At 50.1% G+C, this 19,962-nt stretch overlaps 1 protein-coding gene across 1 annotated transcript in view; it reads left to right on the top strand.

Annotated features, from left to right (window-relative positions):
- Positions 1–18,481, top strand: part of PUDP (pseudouridine 5'-phosphatase) — a 71,652-nt gene extending 53,171 nt beyond the window's left edge. Inside the window, exon 4 of the mRNA XM_012782472.2 lies at positions 16,759–18,481. Coding sequence (XP_012637926.1) covers positions 16,759–16,935 — 177 coding nt within the window. The 3' untranslated portion in view covers positions 16,936–18,481. The remainder of the gene's footprint in view (positions 1–16,758) is intronic.
- The last annotated feature ends 1,481 nt before the right edge of the window (positions 18,482–19,962 follow it).

The raw sequence follows: 19,962 nt of genomic DNA, 5'->3' as shown, positions 1-19,962 counted from the left end.
TTGGATGCCGTTTAAAAAAGAAAAAACAGTAAAAATTGGAGGAGGGACTAGTTTTCTTGAAAACATCTAAGCATTACCGTGTTTCCCCAAAAGTGAGACAGGGTCTGATATTTATTTTTCCTCAAGAAGACACCCTAGGGCTTATTTTCAGGGGATATGTTCTTTTTTTTTAAGTACGGTACAGCAATCTACATTTATTCAAATATAGTGAAGTCGTCTTCTTCTGGAACATCATCCTAACTCTCCAAACCACGAATTCCATCCTGAGTTTCTTGAGACTCTATTTCCTTTAGAGCCATCGGCCCTGATCTCTCCTGTGGAGCCATAGAGCTCTCCTGGGGCAGATGAGAAGGGCTGCTCGTCGTCTTTCCCACTCCGCGACGACATGCATGGGTTGTACAGATGGGCTGTGTAGCCACGCCTGTCACTAGGGCTTATTTTCGGGGTGGGGCTTCTATTGAGCAAATGCTTAGAAATCCTTCTAGGGCTTATTTTAGGGATAGGTCTTATTTTCAGGGAAACATGGTACATTGCTTGCCGAATAATTACATTCGTGGTCTTAAACACTAGGTTATTCCAGCTAGGGATTAAGGAAATGTGTCTTCTTAGAAACGAAGACATTTTCTGTGGGTCATCTGGAGTATATTGTTTGAGCTAAGTTGCGTATTGTTTGAGCTAAGTAGAAGCAGTTTAATTAAACACTGTTTGAGGTCAGCCTGGGAGATTCCGAAAGCCTGTGATGCAAGGGGCCTCACCACGTGGGTTCCCTGGGTGCCTTTTCCGGCATGACGCACGACGCCTCTTGAGTTACAGCCTCGGTATCCGGCAAGTTGCAGAAGTGCATCTTCCACCCGACTCAGCCGCGACAGCAGCAGGGTCAGTGTGGGCTGACCTTTCTCTCCTCCTTCCCACTTCCTTTCCTCTTCGCGATGTTGTGGGTTAATGCACAATGGCCGTGTCTGAAAAGTAGAACTGCTGGGAACTCTGTTTCTGTCGTGTTCCCAAGGGAGAATGCAGCTCGCTCAGCAACTCAGAATACAGACTGCCCCCCATCATTTGTTCATAGACACCCCGTAAGTGCTAATCACCAGCTCGCCTGTGTTCAACCAGTGATATTTTTTGGCAGTGTATGATGGTTTCGTTCGGTCTTTATTCTTGTTCCATAAGTGACCGTACAGCCTCACACTGGACTCTCGCGTCTTGTGAGAACCTTCCATTCACATCTGCTCCTTCCATGAGGAGGTGCCAACGAACATCCCAACATGGGGAGAAATGTCGGGTGCATGCTGTTTTATGCCCTCGTATAAATGCTTGAAATAAAGACCACAGTAATGATCACTATGTTTATGGGAGGAGGTATACAGTCATGGGTACATTTTTGCAGTTGTCATTAAGAAATGGCCTACGCACCAGTTCACAGGCTTAGGAACACATAGCTAATGATATCATACTGCAGCATTTCAAGACATAATTATCTGGTATTCCTTGTAGCTAATGGGCCAATGGGGGAGACCTCATCTCCCCAGACAGTGAGAACAGTGCCTCCCACATACTCCTCTTCCCACGCCAGCTGCATGGGTGCATGTCTTCCTTTTGAAACCAAGAAGGGTTAGTAATTGCTCTGATGTTTTTCCAGCCCCTTCGGATAAACCGAATCGCACCTTCAGAGTTGATGGCAACAGCGTTTTCCTTTGCGCCCATACAGAGACCATTAACCCCACAGGAGCGCCACTGTCTGCACACTGCTGGTGTTCTGCTTTATTCAGCATGACTGCTGGTACACAGATCACTGAGCAATTACTGTTTCCTCCTCCTTTACGTTCCTGCACAGAGACACGTGCATCGGGGAGAATGTAAATTGCCGAAGTCACACACCAGACGGGACTTTGTGTTGCCGTACTTGTAGCACCTCGAGGAGCTCCTTAAGAGTTTGTCCAGCACGGGTGTCCTGCCCGCGTAACTGCTAAGTGGTTTTCTCAGTGCTCTGTGTATTTGTACGTGACACTGTGACATCTCCTCCTATCGGCGGTTTCACAGAGTGACCGTTCTCCTTAGACCGTCACGATGCACGTGGCATGTGACCTGTCTGTTAAGCCACCATGGCAAGGGCGAGCATCCACCTGTCAGCCAGCTATGTGCACCTTGGATTTCTCAGAAGTGAAGGAAGCAGGCAGTCACGCCCTCATGTAATCTCAGGAGACGTGCACAGAGCTGCTAGGATAGGGAGCGCTGGTATTTAACAGCGGGAAGAGTCTCCTCCTACGTCAGTGGTCATGCGCTCAGCAGGTCCTGTTGCTCACCTGGCCCACCTCACGCGCCGTCCCCACGCCACCCCTGAGACGCAGACCTCTCAGCCTGGCTGCTCTCTCCCTTGCTTCTGTCCCCGGTTTCCTGTCAGCCTTCTCCTCTGTCCCCCAGGACACCCCCAGGATATGCAGAGTGTCTGTTTGCCCCTTGGTCACTCTCTCTACGCCAGGGTTGCATCCTGCAACTGTCTCTGCCAAGCTCCCGCCCTGTGGAACTCTCACCTGGCACCTCCAGGTTCCCAGTGGCTGCATCTTCTAGTGAGGTCATTCCTGTCCTTTATGACCTGACTCTGACCAAATACCCCTGAGTCACCTTCCCTGACCCACCCGTCTCCTCCAGACCCACCTCCCAAATCCTGGTGACTGAACTCTGTGCCCCGGAGGACGGTGTACCTGGAGTAGTGCTCTCCCCCCACCGTGGGCTCAGGTGAGCAGCGATTCCCACGGGCATCTCCCCCTCAGGGACTGTGTGGTCACAAGGGCAGAGAGTAGCCCGCTCTGCTTTCTGACTTCCACCTGCCCAAGACAGGACTTTATGTGGGTGTTAATTTTATAGAAACACGTCGAACCTGCTTGAATTGCTAATAGCTATTGAATAAAACCCGGCTTCTAATATAAATATGCATTTTTGATGAGTGTCAGAAAAACACAAACAGGAAGAGACAGATATCACTAATTTGCAGTCAATTAATATCCTGGCTGTCAATTGAGATATTAGAGGCCTGGCAGTGGGTGCTGCCCCTCAGAGCCAGCCCCGTGACTGAACCCTTCCTACACCTGGGCCCAGGTGTTGTGCAGCATCTCTCCTACTTCACCCAGAGAAAGTTCTCTGCTTTTGAGGACAGCTGATCAGATTAGTGCCACCCACATAATCCAGGGGCCTCTCCCTACCCTGAGGTCCATAACCATGATCACATCTGCAGAGCCCCGACCCTGCATGGGGCCAGGTGCACGGTCCTGGAGGTTAAGGCATCTTTGGGGGCTGCCCACCACGTGCCTAATGTCCACTCCAGTTTCCTTGTGAGTAAAGTAGGGATACAGAGATTAGGGTTCATGAAACTTACATTGGCTGCAGGAACTATCTTCTCTGAGCCACTGTCCCTGGGCTTTTGTCCTTCCATGCCCTTCTTTGTTTCTTCTAGAATATTCTCTTAGGGGTTCATATTTCTGATTCTCCCAGCACCTGGCAGCAGACCGCCCCATTCCTGACCCACACCTGCTTGCCCCAATTACCGAGATCTCATGAGAAGGCTGGTGGTACCCGTTAGATAATGAGGATGGTCTCTGGGCAGGTGTGAATCTGAGCACTCACAGCCCCTCTTTACAAAGGGGGGCGCTGTGTTGGGGGCTGACATCACTTAAATCTATAAAAAAATAAACTTAGGGGCAGTTACCGCATTCTCATTCCACGTGTTGCCAGCTTAGAGAAGAAAAGCTGGTATGGTGCAATATTTATTCTTTTACTTTGATTTTGTTTTTTCCAAATACACTATATTGTTGCCACCATGTTTTTTGAAGGTGAATTGTACCTCCCTACTTTATTTTACTGGTAGCTATCTAGAGCTGTGGTGTGTGAGCAGTCGAGCGTGTCTTGGGGGAGCCAGAGGACCACGGAGACCTCCGTGCTGGGAGTTCTTGGGTTCTCATTCCACCGTGGTGAACATCAGCTGGTCAGGCCCCACGCAGCGGAAACTCCAGATTTCGGTACCACAGTTGTACACAGAACCATATCAGCACAAAGCGTTTGGGTCAGCGTGGAGCCTGAGTTAGCAAATAGCTCCACAAGCCCCACAAGCAAACCCCCAGAAGAGTCTTCCTAATACTCCTCAAGAGCTTTTCTTGACCCAGTGGCCCCCGCATCCCTTCTCGACCTTGCAGCGCCTGCCTGCAGGGTCTGACATCTGCCACAGCGTCCTCTAGCTCTGGCGGTAACGCCCCTACCTCCCACCACCCCGGCCAGGCGTGGACACCCAGCACACCCTCGCTCCCCTCTCGCCCTGCGTCCAGTCTTCCAGCCGAGGCACCTTCAGAGTCTCAGGTAATGGAGGGGGAAGAAGAGGTGTCAGCCCTGTGGTCCACGTTTGAGAAGATGTCCACACTCTTGGCTTTCTAAAGGAAAGGGGAGAGGCACAGGCCCTCACATGTGCCCTGGGGCGCTGTTTTGTCCCAAGTGCTCAGCAGAGGGGGCCTCCCAGAGCCCGTTCACTTCAGTTCATAATTAAAGCAGGGTCTAAATGTCCTAGGAGCTACAGTCATTGAAAGCAGATAAAGGCTTTTCAGGTAAAAATCTGCCTTATCTGTTTTTATTTATTGTAAGCACTTTAAAGTTACTCCTGGGCTCAAGCAATCCTCCTGCGTCAACTTCCCAGGTGGTGGGGACTGCAGGCAAGCACCACCACGGCCAGATAATTTTTTTTTTCGGTTTTGAGACGGCATCTTACTACGTTGTCCAGGATGGTCTTGAACTCCTGGGCTCAAGTGATCCTCCCACCTTGGCCTTCCAAAGTGCTAGGATGACAGGCATGAACCACCACACCCAGGAGCAGTTTAGAAGTGAACATTGATATGAGCATGGAGGGACAGGTGAAAAGAACATGAGCAGGCCTCACCTGGGATCCGAACACATCTTGACTTCTGGAAACGCTCACTTTGCAATGACCCGTGTAGACACTAGTTTTTATTTCATGAGTCAGCAGCTAATAAATTTGTGGGAAGGAGAATCGATGGCATCCTTGTGAAAACCAAAAGCTAAATCCTCCAGGGAGTTTGTTTTGTTGGCTCACCCATTAAATGGCCCGGCGTGGTGGCTGGGCCCACGTAGCGGTGTCGGGCTGAGGAGAGGGTTCTGCATTGCTGGCTGCCACGTGTTCACCGCAAGGACAGCTCATCCACAGTTCATCGGGTAATTAAGAGTTTTAATCCCCTGCAGGTGCAGTCAGTTCTTTAGGCTTTTCCCTCTGTGTGTGTTGCATCCCGTGATAATTGGCAGCCTCTCTGGCATGGTGCCTTTGGAGACAACATGGAAAAATCAGTCACGTGGCTTGGCCAAGGCCCCATCTTTGTTCTGTGGCAGTCCTGTTGGGTGAAGCCTCTCCAGCAGCTGTTCTCAAAGGCAGGCAAACGTCACTGTGCTTGTCCTTTCCTAAGAAGGTATGGAATTACTTCCCACAGGTCCTGCAGGAACCATTCTTTCCTTCCCCCAGACCACAAGCGGTTCTGATCTCAGGTGTGGTTTTTGCACAGGGAAAGTACGAACTGAAAATTAAATGAAACTTATGTTGCACATATTTGAGTATTTTATTCGTGTAGGTGGCTGATCTTCCACCGTCTGCCTGCTGGCATAGTGCATCTCTTACCTACTGTCATAGTGCATCTCCTACCTGCTGACATAGTGCACCTCCTACCTGCTGACATAGTGCACCTCCTACCTGCTGTCATAGTGCACCTCTTACCTGATGACATAGTGCACCTCCTACATGCTGGCATAGTGCACCTCTTACCTACTGTCATAGTGCACCTTTTACCTGCTGTCACAGTGCACCTCTGACCGGCTGTCATAGTGCACCTCCTAACTACTGGCATGGTGCACCTCCTACCTGCTGGCATAGTGCACCTGCTACCTGCTGTCATAGTGCACTTCCTACCTGCAGGCATAGTGCACTTCTTACCTGCTGGCATAGTGCACCTCCTACCTGCTGTCATAGTGCGCCTCTTACCTGCTGCCATGGTGCACCTCCTACCTGCTGGCATAGTGCACCCCTTACCTGCTGCCATAGTATACCTCCTACCTGCTGGCATAGTGCACCTGCTACCTGCTGGCATAGTGCACCTTTTACCTACGGTCATAGTGCACCTACTACCTGCTGGTATAGTGCACCTGCTACCTGCTGTCATAGTGCACCTCCTACCTGCGGTCATAGTGCACCTTTTACCTGCAGTCAAGGTGCACCTCCTACCTACTGTCATAGTGCACCTCTTACCTGATGCCATAGTGCACCTCCTACCTGATGACATAGTGCACCTCCTACATGCTGGCATAATGCACCTCTTACCTACTGGCATAGTGCACCTTTTACCTGCTGTCATAGTGCACCTCTGACCTGCTGTCATAGTGCACCTCCTAACTACTGGCATGGTGCACCTCCTACCTGCTGGCATGGTGCACCTCTTACCTGCTGGCATAGTGCACCTGCTACCTGCTGGCATAGTGCACCTCCTACCTACTGTCATAGTGCAACTCTTACCTGCTGTCATAGTGCACCTCCTACCTGCTGGTATAGTGCACCTCTTACCTGCTGGAATAGTACACCTCCTACCTGCTGGCATGGTGCACTTGCTACCTGCTGTCATAGTGCACCTCTTACCTGCTGTCATAGTGCACCTCCTACCTGCTGGCATAGTGCACCTCTTACCTGCTGGCATAGTGTACCTGCTACCTGCTGGGATAGTGCACCTGCTACCTGCTATCATAGTGCACTTCCTACCTGCTGTCATAGTGCAACTCTTACCTGCTGCCATAGTGCACCTCCTACCTGCTGGTATAGTGCACCTCTTACCTGCTGGAATAGTACACCTCCTACCTGCTGGCATGGTGCACTTGCTACCTGCTGTCATAGTGCACCTCTTACCTGCTGTCATAGTGCACCTCCTACCTGCTGGCATAGTGCACCTCTTACCTGCTGGCATAGTGTACCTGCTACCTGCTGGCATAGCGCACCTGCTACCTGCTATCATAGTGCACTTCCTACCTGCTATCATAGTGCAACTCTTACCTGCTGCCATAGTGCACCTCCTACCTGCTGCCATAGTGCACCTCTTACCTGCTGCCATACTACACCTCCTACCTGCTGGCATAACCCACCTGCTACCTGCTGTCATAGTCCACCTTTTACCTACTGTCATAGTGCACCTCCTACCTGCTGGCATAGTGCACCTTTTACCTACTGTCATAGTGCACCTCCTGCTTGCTGGTATAATGCACCTGCTACCTGCTGTCATAGTGCACCTCCTACCTGCGGTCATAGAGCACCTTTTACCTGCAGTCAAGGTGCACCTCCTACCTGCTGGCATAGTGCACCTGCTTCCTGCTGGCATAGTGCACCTCTTACCTGCTGTCACAGTGCACCTTTTACCTACTGTCATGGTCCACCTCCTACCTGCTATCATAGTGCACCTTCTACCTGCTGGCATAGTGCACCTCTTACCTGCTGACATAGTGCACCTCCTACCTGCTGGCATAGTACACCTCCTACCTGCTCGGATAGTGCACCTCCTCCCTGCTGGCATAGTGCATCTCCTACCTGCTGGCATAGTGCACCTCTTACCTGCTGACATAGTGTACTTCCTACCTGCTGGCATAGTGTACCTCTTACCTGCTGTCATGGTGCACCTCCTACCTGCTGGCATGGTGCACCTCCTACCTACTTGCATGGTGCACCTCCTACCTGCTGGCATAGTGCACCTCTTACCTGCTGGCATAGTGCACCTCCTACCTGCTGGCATAGTGCACCTGCTACCTGCTGGCATAGTGCACCTCCTACCTGCTGGCATAGTGCACCTCTTACCTGCTGGCATAGTGTACCTGCTACCTGCTGGCATAGTGCACCTGCTACCTGCTGTCATAGTGCACTTCCTACCTGCTGTCATAGTGCACCTCTTACCTGCAGCATAGTGCACCTCCTACTTGCTGTCATAGTGCACCTCTTTACTGCTGCCATAGTGCACCTGCTACCTGCTGGCCTAGTGCACATTTTACCTGCTGACATAGTGCACCTCCTACCTGCTGTCATAGTGCACCTGCTACCTGCTGTCATAGTGCACCTGCTACCTGCTGTCATAGTGCACCTCCTACCTGCTGACATAGTGCATGTCCTACCTGCTGGCATAGTACACCTCTTACCTGCTGACATAGTGTACCTTTTACCTGCTGGCATAGTGCACCTCCTACCTGCTGGCATAGTGCACCTCCTACCTGCTGGCATAGTGCACCTCTTCACACAGAAAGCTGAAAGGGACCTCCTGTCTCACCTGTAGATTGTGAGTCTCACACAAATGCTGTGGAAAACTGATGTGATTTCTCACATTTTACATAACAGTAATAGAAAAATAAATAATTCTCTTGACCATGTAGAAACTTTTTTTTTTTCCTTAGTATCAGAAGTTTAGTTTAGTATCTGGCAAGTTTTATTAAAGAAAAAATTTGCACAATTTACTTTTCACCAGTCTGCTCTGGCATGCTTCTCATGAAACCAGGGTCACCTGGATCAGTGGTAGCCAGTGTGCATACTCTGTAGTGCGTTCCGCGTGCTGGGCCCAGTTCAGTGTTACTGCCAGTGTACTGAAGGACACCAGGTTTGGCTGGCCTGGCATAGTACTCTATTTCAGATTTCCTCAAAGCTGGGCAGTTGCTGGCGAGGACCACTGATTTGACTTTTCCTTGTGTGATCATCTTCAGCGTCTGCTTGTACCCCAGCCCTTACTTTCCACTTTTCATGACGAGTTGGAGCCTAGAGTTGATCGACTCCAATGACTTTTTTGTTGTCTTTGCAGCCACCGTCTTCCTGCTTTAGGTGCAGGACAGCCCCCAACCTCGACCTGGTGGAGCCCACTTCCTAAGACCTGTGTAGAAACTCTCAAGACTAGATTTATAAGTCTAAGCACCTTAGAGCGCCCTGCTGGGTTTTCATTGGTTTCTGGAGTCTGCGTCATTAAAAGAGAAAATTAGGGAAGGTTTTTTGGGCTATCTTGAAGCCTTTTACTCTGCACTTAATTTATGTACGTGCACTATAATGTGGATGCTAAGAGAGCGTCGTTATGTACTTTTCATGAATGAAGTGACACAGAGAATTCTTAAGGCAGCTTTCCACCACGTAGCCCTCCAAGCCATTAAATCTTAAATTTTTTTAAAGGCTTTTCTGTAAAGGAAAACGAATCAATTTAGGGTTGTAGAGGATTTGGTTACAAATATGTTCATGTCAGTGCTGGGTTTGTAGTTTGATTTTCAGACCGATATTAATGCGATAACACTGAACTCCGCATCAGACACGATGACTTGAGAACACATCACAGCACGTAGCGTACCTGTAGTAGGGAGGGGGGTGGACAGGTGGATGGATCCATGAATAATATAAACAAAAGCACTGATTAATAGCAGAAAATACACGCATACTTTGACAGTCATGTTTATAGTATTACCTATAGGTTTCATAGTTAAACAAATACCTAATGAAGTATATATAGAGACCAAGGCTCTTGGCCTCCAAAGGTTTACCGACAAACCACTGACATGAGGCAGATTAATTAATAGGAGAAAAGGCACACTAGTTTATTTAGCACATATACACAGGAGCCTTCAGAATGGAGACCCAGTGACACAGAGGAAACTGTCCATTTTTATGTTCAGGTTCAACAAATCATGGACAGCCGTGTAGAAATATGATGGGGCAGAAGGGCGTGATCTGACGCTGACGGACTGAGTGGGGAACCCAGCAAGGCCCATCTGTCCAGACTCTTCTTGGCCTCTCTGAGCGGCCTCCTTCCTGCTGGGTGTGGGGCGGGACCCTCTCTGGAGTGGGGGTCTCGTGACCTACAGTTAGACAAGGCAGTCAGAGAATTTCCTTATGGCCAGTTTTGCACAGAATAATTTTAGGTTTTCTGACTGGCTTTCAGGAAAAGGGGTTCTGGCTCTCCCAGCCCTCCTTTGGGAGGAGGGATTCTGGTTTCTGCAGCTACCTCAGGGGAGGATGGGACCGAGAGGCAGGAGGGCAGGAGAAGGACGGAGAGAAGCTTTTTGCTTCCAAATGAAGCTTTTGCTTCATTTTCGGGTACTGCTTTCCGAGCCCCACTGTGTGTGCATATTCAGTCTTACAGTGTTGGTATACTTATTTACAGTAATTAACTGTCTGGCCAAGAACATGGAAGCAAAACTTAAACCTTAGATATGAGCACTGCTCATCAGAAATTAATCAAAAATAAAGTTTAAGGCCCCTTTGAAGTTTTGCTCTCTCTCAAGGAGAAAGTGGAATTTGATGTTACAAAATTAGTGCATAGGAAAATATCTACTGGGAAAAATAGTTTCTAAGGATTACATTCCCGTCATACGTGGCTCTATGTTGCATGAACAGCCCCAGGCAGCTGCTGTAGCATGTTCATAAAATGTGCGTACACGTGATGCCAGGTGTCCTTCCAGGGCCCTGAAAGGGACCCTCTAGTGACTTTCTGTCAAACGTTTTATGTCACTAAGCAAAACGAAAAAAGGTTTATTCCCTAGAGAAGATACAGTCAAATCTGAAAAGCTCACTGGTTCCATTAAGGTATATAATTTAAAACAGACACATAATTGTTTAAAATGTGAAACCTTTTACCAGATGAGATGCTGAGCAGTGTGGACAGCACACATCCTGAAGACCTGCCAGGACCCGAGGGGACAGGAGCGAGGTGGCCCTCATTCTCTGGCAGGTCTCTCCCCGGCCACTGCTGGAGCCTTGCCTGGGACAAGGAAAATGCTGCAGGGACAGAGATTCAGGACACAACTAAGCTAAGCATTAAAGCATGGCCTGGGAGTAGGACCCCGGGGAAGGCATCAGCACTCGGATGAGCATGTCTAAGAAACAAAACACACGCTCTGCAATGGCTCTTCCCCTTGTGAAAACCTGGAACTGACTCCTGGTGCTGCCTCTCGGGGGCGCCCTCCTGCCTCCACTGTCCCTGGAGCTTTGTCCCCGCCCCTGTCTGCCCCCTGCAGAGAGACACCTCCGTGGCTGCCTCCAGAACCCCTCTCTTCTCAGCCCTCCTCCTCTGCCACCTGGTTGTGGCTTCCGCTGCTTCTCAGCTCCAGTGCCACCAGCCCCAGCCCACACCTATGGCACGGGCAGGCCCCGGCCCCTCTGCTTGGGGGGTCCCACCTGGCCTCAAACCCAGCCTGCCCCAAATGCTGCCTCTCTTCCTGTTCACCGGGATGGTGGCCCACCACATAGGCCACTGTTTTTACCCATGCCCATTGTGTTAATGACCGAGTGTGTGTGTGCCCCCAGAGTCCATGTGTTAAAACCCTCAGCCCCAGGGTGACGGTTTGGGAGGTGGCACCTTTAGGAGGTGACGAGGTCAATGGGAGCCCTCACGAGTGGGATCACTGTGCTCATAAAAGGGACCCCAGAGGGCTGGCATCCTCTGCCACCACCACCCTGCACGTGCGGGCACCTTTGCAGAAGGTGTCATCTACAAACTAGGAAGGTGTCCTCACCAGAGCCCAACCATGAGAGTCACTACTTAAGCCACCAGTCTGCTTTGGTGACGGCAGCCGAAGGGGCTGTCAGACAAAGATATTATTATGTGAACTTCTCAGTTATAAAATGGGACTTTTTAGTCATCTGATATTTATCTTAAGAAAATTAAAGTGCAGGAACCCTTTAAGTCCCTCGGTGGTTCCAATAAGCAGCCCTGGACGTGGGCCATCTCACGGGGCAAGGCTCAGCTTAACTGGCGTTGGAGAAGCACGTTCAGTACCTCCAGGTGATAAGACGCCAAAACGCTTCCCCTCCCTTAGAGTTGGAAATGTCATTCTCTCTAAATTAAATCCCTGAAGCTACAGTTTAATTAAGCTCGTCTCCTCGCCCAGCGGTGGAAATCAGATGTGTTTTATCCTTCAGCTCGGCAGAGTGGAGAGAGCACTGCATTCTGCAGACGTGGATTCTGCGCTAGACTTCTGTCATCGGGGGTCTGTGTGACCTCCAGCTCACCCCTGACCTCTGCCCCCGCTCAGGCCCCTCACCCTGAGGAGAGGAGAGGGCTGCGTTCACTGCGGTCTGTCCCCCAGCTCTGACATCGCGAGGCCCCTCTGTGGCAGTCAGTCCTGCACGGGGCACCTGCACCGTCTTCTCTCATTTGCACGCACTTAGCCGAAGCTCAGCAAGGGCTGTGGCGCCGTGAGAAAGTGCAGGTGAAACCGGGCTCCGCCTAGTTACAGCCCACACACGGCCGAGTGGGCACAGGCTGCCAGAAGAGTGTCCTCCTTGGCCAGACACTTCCTTGAAGTCGTGGAGGTGTGTCCTAGGATCCCCATTAACTGCATCGTGCAACAAAGCAGTCACTAAATCATGAGAACCGTGTGAGACACGCGTGTCCACACACATGTCCACCTGCGTGTCCAGGCAGACAGGTGGCACATGCGGTGGAGGAGGGAGGTTCCTGGAGGGAGGAGGCCTCCGAGAGCGTGTGCAGGGCCCGCCACCCTCTGCCGGGCTTCACCGGCCGTGCTGGGGCCCTGACTGGAATCAGCAGGGAGCGAGGGGCCCTCCCAGCTGCCCCGCCCTGCCACCCTCGGAGCGAGTAGCCGCCAAGCCCACACATGGCTAAAATCAGTCTGCTCCCCAACCCCTCGCAGAAGCTGAAGTTCCTCTCCTTAGAGGGAAAGGTCTCTTTGCACAGGCGCAGAACGGAACTGCGGTGTGCGCGCCCCCGGTGAGTGGGCTTCGCACTCCCGCGAAACTGCCACTGTTCTGCTGCAGCTGGCGTGGCAGGCCCAAACGGCACTCAGATGGCACCTCGTTGAATAGAAAAAGCATGCTTCCTCATGACTGTTATTTGTGCAAGAGTTATAAGCCACGTTATTCTAACTGTCATTTTTCAGTGTCTTCTTTTGATGTTTAAGCAGGCGGAGTCTCTCCGGGTAACCGTGTCAGCTCTCTTTCCTGGGTTTCGGTAGACGGACACACCATGCTGTGAGCACCTCCCACGTGTCTAGGTGTTTACCATCTACCATGTGGATACTTGTCTCGTAGGAGCGGGCCTGTTTAGAAGTGCAGCAGATCTTTGGGGTCAAGACATGTAGTTTAATGAAGACATAAAAACCTCTTGGGACATGTATATGGGCACTTCAAAACACAGCGGTTGTTCTGCTCTCATTCTGCTGCTTCTGAGAAGAAGCACACAAACGCTGAACTTGCAGTTGCTGTGGAGTCCCTCAGCATCGGTGTGGCTGGCCGTGGGGCCCAGCCCGGGGTGGGGACGGCGGTGCTCTCAGCAGGAGTCGTGTTCCGTGTCTGCTTTCTGTCCTGTGCGTGGCTTTGTTTAAATCTGTGTGCAAACGAGGCCTGGTGCTAGAGGCCCAGCATGTCTGTTTTTTTCCGTGAACTCCTGGTCCACTCTGTGTTGCTGAGTTTTCCTGCCATGTCTTCATCATCGGCCATCTGCAGCCCACGTTCTGTCAGCCTTTCTGTTTTCACATTGCACGTTTCTTGAATGGAATTCTCGCAAGGTGACTGGCACGTAAGAAAGAGTCTGGGTTTTTCAGTGAGGAGCACCTTTGACAGCTGTCCCGTGACGTGGCCTCGTGAAAGGAAGATGAAGACAGGGATTTCGGGTGCCGTGGGCACGCTTGCAGTCAGTGTTTCTGTTTGCTGCCCACGTTCACGGCACCAACTACAATCTCCTGACCTTTTAGAATAGTTAGCAGTGCCCGTGGCTCACGATGGGAAACCCAGACCGATCAGCCTGCCTGCCTAGTTTGTCCCTCACTCACCTGAGCGCTCAGGGTTTCACTGACGCACATTGGCTTGTTCCACACGGTCCTTTTGTGCATAAGCTTCTTCTTTTTTTTTTTTTTTTTTTTTTTTTTTTTTTTTGAGACAGAGCCTTGCTTTGTTGCCCAGACTAGAGTGAGTGCTGTGGCGTCAGCCTCACTCACAGCAACCTCTAACTCCCAGACTCTAGCGATCCTATTGTCTCAGCCTCCAGAGTAGCTGGGACTACAGGCATGGGCCACCACGCCCGGCTAATTTTTCCTATATATATTAGTTGGCCAATTAATTTCTTTCTATTTATAGTAGAGACTGGGTCTCGCTCTTGCTCAGGCTGGCTTTGAACTCCTGATCTTGAGCAATCTGCCCACCTCAACCTCCCAGAGTGCTAGGATGAGCCACCGCGCCCGGCCTGTGCATAAGCTTCTTATGTCGCCTTCCGATTGTGCCCAACAACAGTGACAGAAAAGTATAGAGAATGGCGGATTCACCCACCTTGAATCCACCATTCTCTATACTTTTCCATGTCTCCCTTAATTTACCTACCACATTTCTTACCCATGGTACGTAATATTATAACATCTCAGCTATCAATGCCATCTTTGGATCAATAATTCTAAAATGAAGTGGGGACAGATTACGAATTGAACATCGGTAAATCAGCGCTGAGAAGAGTAAAGATGTCGCGGAGAGCCTGTGTGGGCCGCTCCCCTGGTCAGTGCTGGGACACGCAGTGCTCTCTCTTCGCTCTTGCAGGCCTCACTTGGCTGCCGTTATCCCCTTCTGCGGCATCTGGAACGCGCCCGTCAGGCGTGAGGGGACACCCTGGTGTCCTCGTTACCTGTAGCCAGACCCCTGCAGGTGAGGGCGGGGGTACTGGGCGCCTCCGCTGTACCTTGTGCAGCATGCGCCCCAGTTGTGAGCTGCCCACTCCCATCCCACCCACCTGCCCTGCTCCGCGAGGACAGAAGTACAAGCTGCTTTTGTGACTTTAGCCAAGCAAAGTCACCCCAGGGGATAAACAAAATCCCTTCCTCCACCGCAGCCCGTATTTCGCAGGTGAGCTGCACAAAGCCTCAGAATCCCCAGAGAAGGGGATGGGTATTTCAGAATGTCGCTTGACATTTAAACGTTTGCCTGGCTCTGGTCCCAGATATGAACAGTGGAGGGCATTTAGAGTACGATCGAGTCATAACTTTAAAAAGACCGGGACAGAAATATCACAGACAGGCAGTCTCTGAATCGGATAGCTGAGAAAAGCAACCTGGACCTCTGAGTGCAGCCCCCTCCCGCCCACCCAGAGGGAAGCCAATGTGTCAAAGAAGCAGTGCCCTGGGGGCTTAAGAAGCTGTCAGGAGGGAGGTGCCAGGACCAGCTGCCGTGGCCGGCCTGGTGCTGTCGGGCTAGAGCTCCGGACGTCCTGCCTGCCCGTTGGCCCTTCAGTTCTGAGCGGACCAGAGCAGCCGGGCAGACAGTTCCCTGTGAGGGTAATGTGGCGTCCACACCCCATCACGGTGTGGATTAAATCACTTCCTCCTGGCGTTGCCCTGTGGAGTAAGTTGGCTAATGGCATGTCTTAGGCCCAGATGGAAAGAACGAGAAGATAGAAGAAAAAGGGAGTGAGAGGGAGAAAGGAAATAAAGTCCTTTTGCTCGCTACAGCTCAGACCACAAGTCGTTATGACTGTGAGTGAGAGAGGAGAGAGGGGGAGAGTTTTTCAATGCCCTGAAAGCGTCAGAGTGTGCAGAGCTGCTCCTACCAGACCCCGTACCTGAGCCCTCTACAGGACACGGCACCCTGCGTCTCTGACGATGAGCTGGGGAGAGAGTTTTTGTAACAAAAGGCAAAGGGCTCAAGGCAGAGATGGGCAGACAGCCCATCTCAACGTGGACGGCTCAAGTCCCAACGTGGACGGCTCCTGCAGCCCCAGGCGTGGATGGAAGAGGACAGGGACAGAGGAGCGTCTGGCTGACAGCGGGGAGGACCCCTCTCCCCCACAGGTGTCTGGGCCCCCACCGCGTCTCCGCTGAGAGCATCAGTAAACGCGCTGTCACGCGCAGTGTGTGAAACTCCAGAGCCAGGGCAAGGACCCTCCCAGGTCCACGTTTTCCCGAGACACAGGGCGAGAGAAAGATGCCACGGGACTGAGCTTGCTTTTACCACTCAGTAGCCCTCAGGGTGTCTTGTTCTGCGGGAGTCCCCGTGTGAAACTTGCCGTAATGGTGCTGACAGGGCGGCACGTTTAGGGGCTCGCTGACAAGTGCGGCGTACAGACACCCCATCTGAAATGCGGTGTCTGAACAGAGAGCGTGCAGAGGTTTGGGATGTCCCTCTGTCGGGAATCCTAACAGTAAAGCGGGTTTGCACGAACACCCGGAGGACAGAGCACACTGGCACCGCATCTCTGTGCTCGTGAGGCTGTTGTCACATAGCAATGACGCACGCAGGAACTGAATTTGTAACTAAAACACCCCAGCCGTTTAATTTTCAAACGACAGTGCTTCAGACACGAGCAGCTCTGAAGTGGTTTTACATTTGAAAGGCGTGAGTCTTACTTTTGCAATTGCCGCTCCTGCTCTGAATGTTCGATTATTGATAGAACAAGGTTGTTACGATCCCGATAAAATAAAGTTTTAAGCCGATAAAATAAAGTTTTAAGCCGACAAAATACCGACTCCCCGCACAGCTGTGCTCCATTTCGGGACTGCCTCGCCTGGGACGGAAATCTCCCCTCTTTGCGAGACGCGTGGCGGGCGCTCCCGGAAGGCCGTGAGGGGCGGCATGCTGTCCTCAGCAGTCTGTGTGCCGGGACTCCGCTGTGTCTCTGTCTCCTTTTGCACAGTTGCAAAGCTGACGGGATGACGGTAACAAACACCGCCTCGTCTAGATGTCTGGTGACACGAAAGGCCATCTCGACTCTCTTTTTCTTCCCGCAGTGCCTTGTCTTTGAGGATGCTCCCAACGGCGTGGAGGCGGCCCTGGCAGCCGGGATGCAGGTGGTTATGGTTCCAGACAGACACCTGAGCCGGGACCTGACGGCAAAGGCCACGCTGGTGCTGGACTCCCTGCAGGACTTCCGGCCCGAGCTGTTCGGGCTGCCCCCCTACGAGTGAGGGAGGCCGTGTCCTGCGCTCCCAGCCCACGCCGGGGCCACGCGGCTGGGCAGGCGACAGCACCCAGACCACAACCTGCCTATTGATCCTGGCCTTCTGAAATTTGCCTTTTCTTCCTCTTGGCTTGGCCCAATCCGTAAAGTGTCGATTAAACATGGCTTGGCAGTTGAGAGAAAACAGAGTAGAGATAGCCCAGAACAAAGGTGAAACTTGAATTCCCATCTAAACAATCAAGCTGCTGTAGTGTGGGATAAAGCAGATAGACATTCTTGTGCACGTATTACCAGTGTGCTGACATGCATGTGGGCGTTATATATATGTGAAGGTATGTATATGCATGCATGTATGTGTAAAATGTATACCTCTCCAAGACAAAATAAGTTATATTTGTGTTCATTTTATTTTAGTTTCTCTGAACACTTGACTGGGAAATGTAAACTATGTATACATATATGTATATGTTTTTGTGTATGTATGTGTGTACATATATGTTATCTTTTTATATATAGTACACTGTTTTATTCTCCTCTGTATTGATAACTAACATGCAGGAACAACTGACTGAGTGAGATGTTAATTCTGTCTGGTTTGTAATCTGAGTGGGAAAGCCATGTTTTTGATGGATATTAAGAAGTAATTCTCCTTATTAGCTACTATTAAAATTATTTTTGTGACCTCAACATATCTCTCTGGGTCTCTCATCATTGACCAACTCTGAGCCAATGTTTTGTAGTTTGTCAACAGTTCGTTTTTGGTGGGACCATGCCCGTAGCATTTGTCCTGCATCTCCATCCACATCCACATTGGAGAATGTTTTCTGCCTCAGGAAAACCACTTCCTTTTTTGAAGAACGATTGATTTTCTACACATTTCTTTGTTAGAAGTAGAACTGGATTTCAGAACTTATACCTGATGAGACCGAGAGCCGCAGCACACTTGGAATAATTGACCAGGCGTTACACGTTTGCGGTTAATCCCTTTTACAGATTCACGTGGACTTTGGAATCTGCGATTTGGTAGGGGAAAATGGTGACAGCCATGGGAACGAGGTGTAGGGCGCTCGCTGCCTGGCACACCCCTCGCGGGGCCTCTGCCCTGTGTTCTCCTGCTCCTCCTCTCCACTCCGGAAGGGCAGACCAGCCTCGGGGGTGCGTGATCTTGTCTGGCACAGCGATCGCCTGTGGGTGGGTTTGCACCGCTCAGCAGGCCCTTTCCCTGTTCTAACGGCCAGTGTGCCTGTCTGCACCTCCACTTCTCCTCCAGACCCCTCGGGACACCTTACTGTTGCCCTCACAACTTAGTTTAATAAAATCTTCTGACATAATTTCCATATTTGGATGACAGTCATGATTTTACCTTTTTCTAAAAAAAAAAAAAAAATTCTCTAATAAACGTAAAACATAAATGTGACTGATTGACTTTTTTTTTTGTTAACCTAAACAGTACTCGAACGGTAAGAGGAAATTTACATGTTTTATGGAACTATGGTGCCGTACAATGAATAAAGGCTTTCGATGAAAAGGTCGCTGGTTTGATCTGGGCTGTATCTTGTGCTTCCGCTGTATTTATGTTCGTGTTTTTCTAATCAGCGAGTCATTTTGCGTAGATAAGACAAAGAGGTTTAATGTGGATCTACATGATGTGGATCTACATCACAGTATGTTTCTTACAGGGCAAACTTGACCTCAAGTCTGTTGCTGTTGTTTTAACCAAGGCAGCATCCGAGTTCTTATATTTTTGCACAGAGGAAAAATACCGAGGTTCGACCAAAGCACATACATTCTCTTTTATTCCTCCACATCAGCCGGATTGCTTCGATACGTTTTCGTGCTGTTGCTCTACTGTATAACTCATTGCTTTTACAGAGAAATGACACTGGAAATTTATGCCAGAATGACACATGCCAAGGGAGTTTGAAGAGTAATTGTTATACTTTCTTAGCTCATTTACAGTGTGTTAGGGACATGCAGTGATTAGTAGACTATATACAGCTGTGCCCTAACTGGCCGCTAACATTTGCTTATGTGTTGTAGGCTCTTTAGGAGGAGTGTCTAGAAATGACGCCATCAGTCTCTTCTTAATTCCACCTACATGAAACATGCACGGCACTTCTAAGAACTTACTGATGACTACTTAATGAGAGTTTTTTTCCCCACCTAGTAAAGTCCTAGGATGGAGTTTGGTGATTTATATAAAAGATCTGGGAGACGCCTGTTTTACACTTGAAAGAATCAACTTCCTGCAGTGTAGGAATGATTTCGGGCAGGCAACAAACAGTACTCAGCATCTAGGTTCTGCACAGTTCATATGTCTTTGAATACAGTGGACGGTGGGATGCTGAATTCGGCATGCGTTGAACGGTGTCTCTGAATTTTGAAAAAACGAATTTGCAATTAGGCAAGTTGTGTCCTGAAAAATAACGAGTTTTCACCTGTCTTGTCATGACTCTTCCGCTGAACACTGTTCTGCAGTCTACACTGCTCTGCAGTCTACACTGCACTGGTCCATGGGGAGTGGTCTGAAACTGCCTGGTCTCACACAGAGGCTCTCTCACCTGAGCCCCACAGGGGCCGTCTCTAGAACTATCTTCTGCAGAGAGAAAATGAAGTGTTAAAGACCAAGGGATTATTATCGTTTCAAAGTCTGTAGCGTTCTTTTGTTGACTGAAGCTACTTGGTTTATAAAGGATACTGGGGAAGATATTTGTCGATTGAAGAGCTCACATTGGCTCTGAAAGCACACCTTCAGGATGTCTCAGAATATTCTGTTTCTCAATGAATCTCTTGAATAAAGCCTTGTACACAGAGCACTGGGTTTTTTTCTCCTTCATTAGCCGCAAAATATTTTCACGGGTTGTAACCGTTTTCATCGGAAAAACTGTTATCTAGATTGAATTAATTCAAGAAATACTGTTTGCCTATTATATGCCAGCCATTGTAAGCCTACAAAACTAAATAAGAACATAGCTCAGAGTGTTTGTCTCGTTAAACCTCAGTCACAGAATGTTTAAACTGGTTTCCAGATCTT

This window comes from Microcebus murinus, chromosome X, assembly GCF_040939455.1.
Source record: "Microcebus murinus isolate Inina chromosome X, M.murinus_Inina_mat1.0, whole genome shotgun sequence".
Lineage (NCBI taxonomy): Eukaryota > Metazoa > Chordata > Mammalia > Primates > Cheirogaleidae > Microcebus > Microcebus murinus.
The sequence above is the reverse complement of the archived record's forward strand: the minus strand, read 5'-3'. Positions and strand labels throughout refer to the sequence as shown.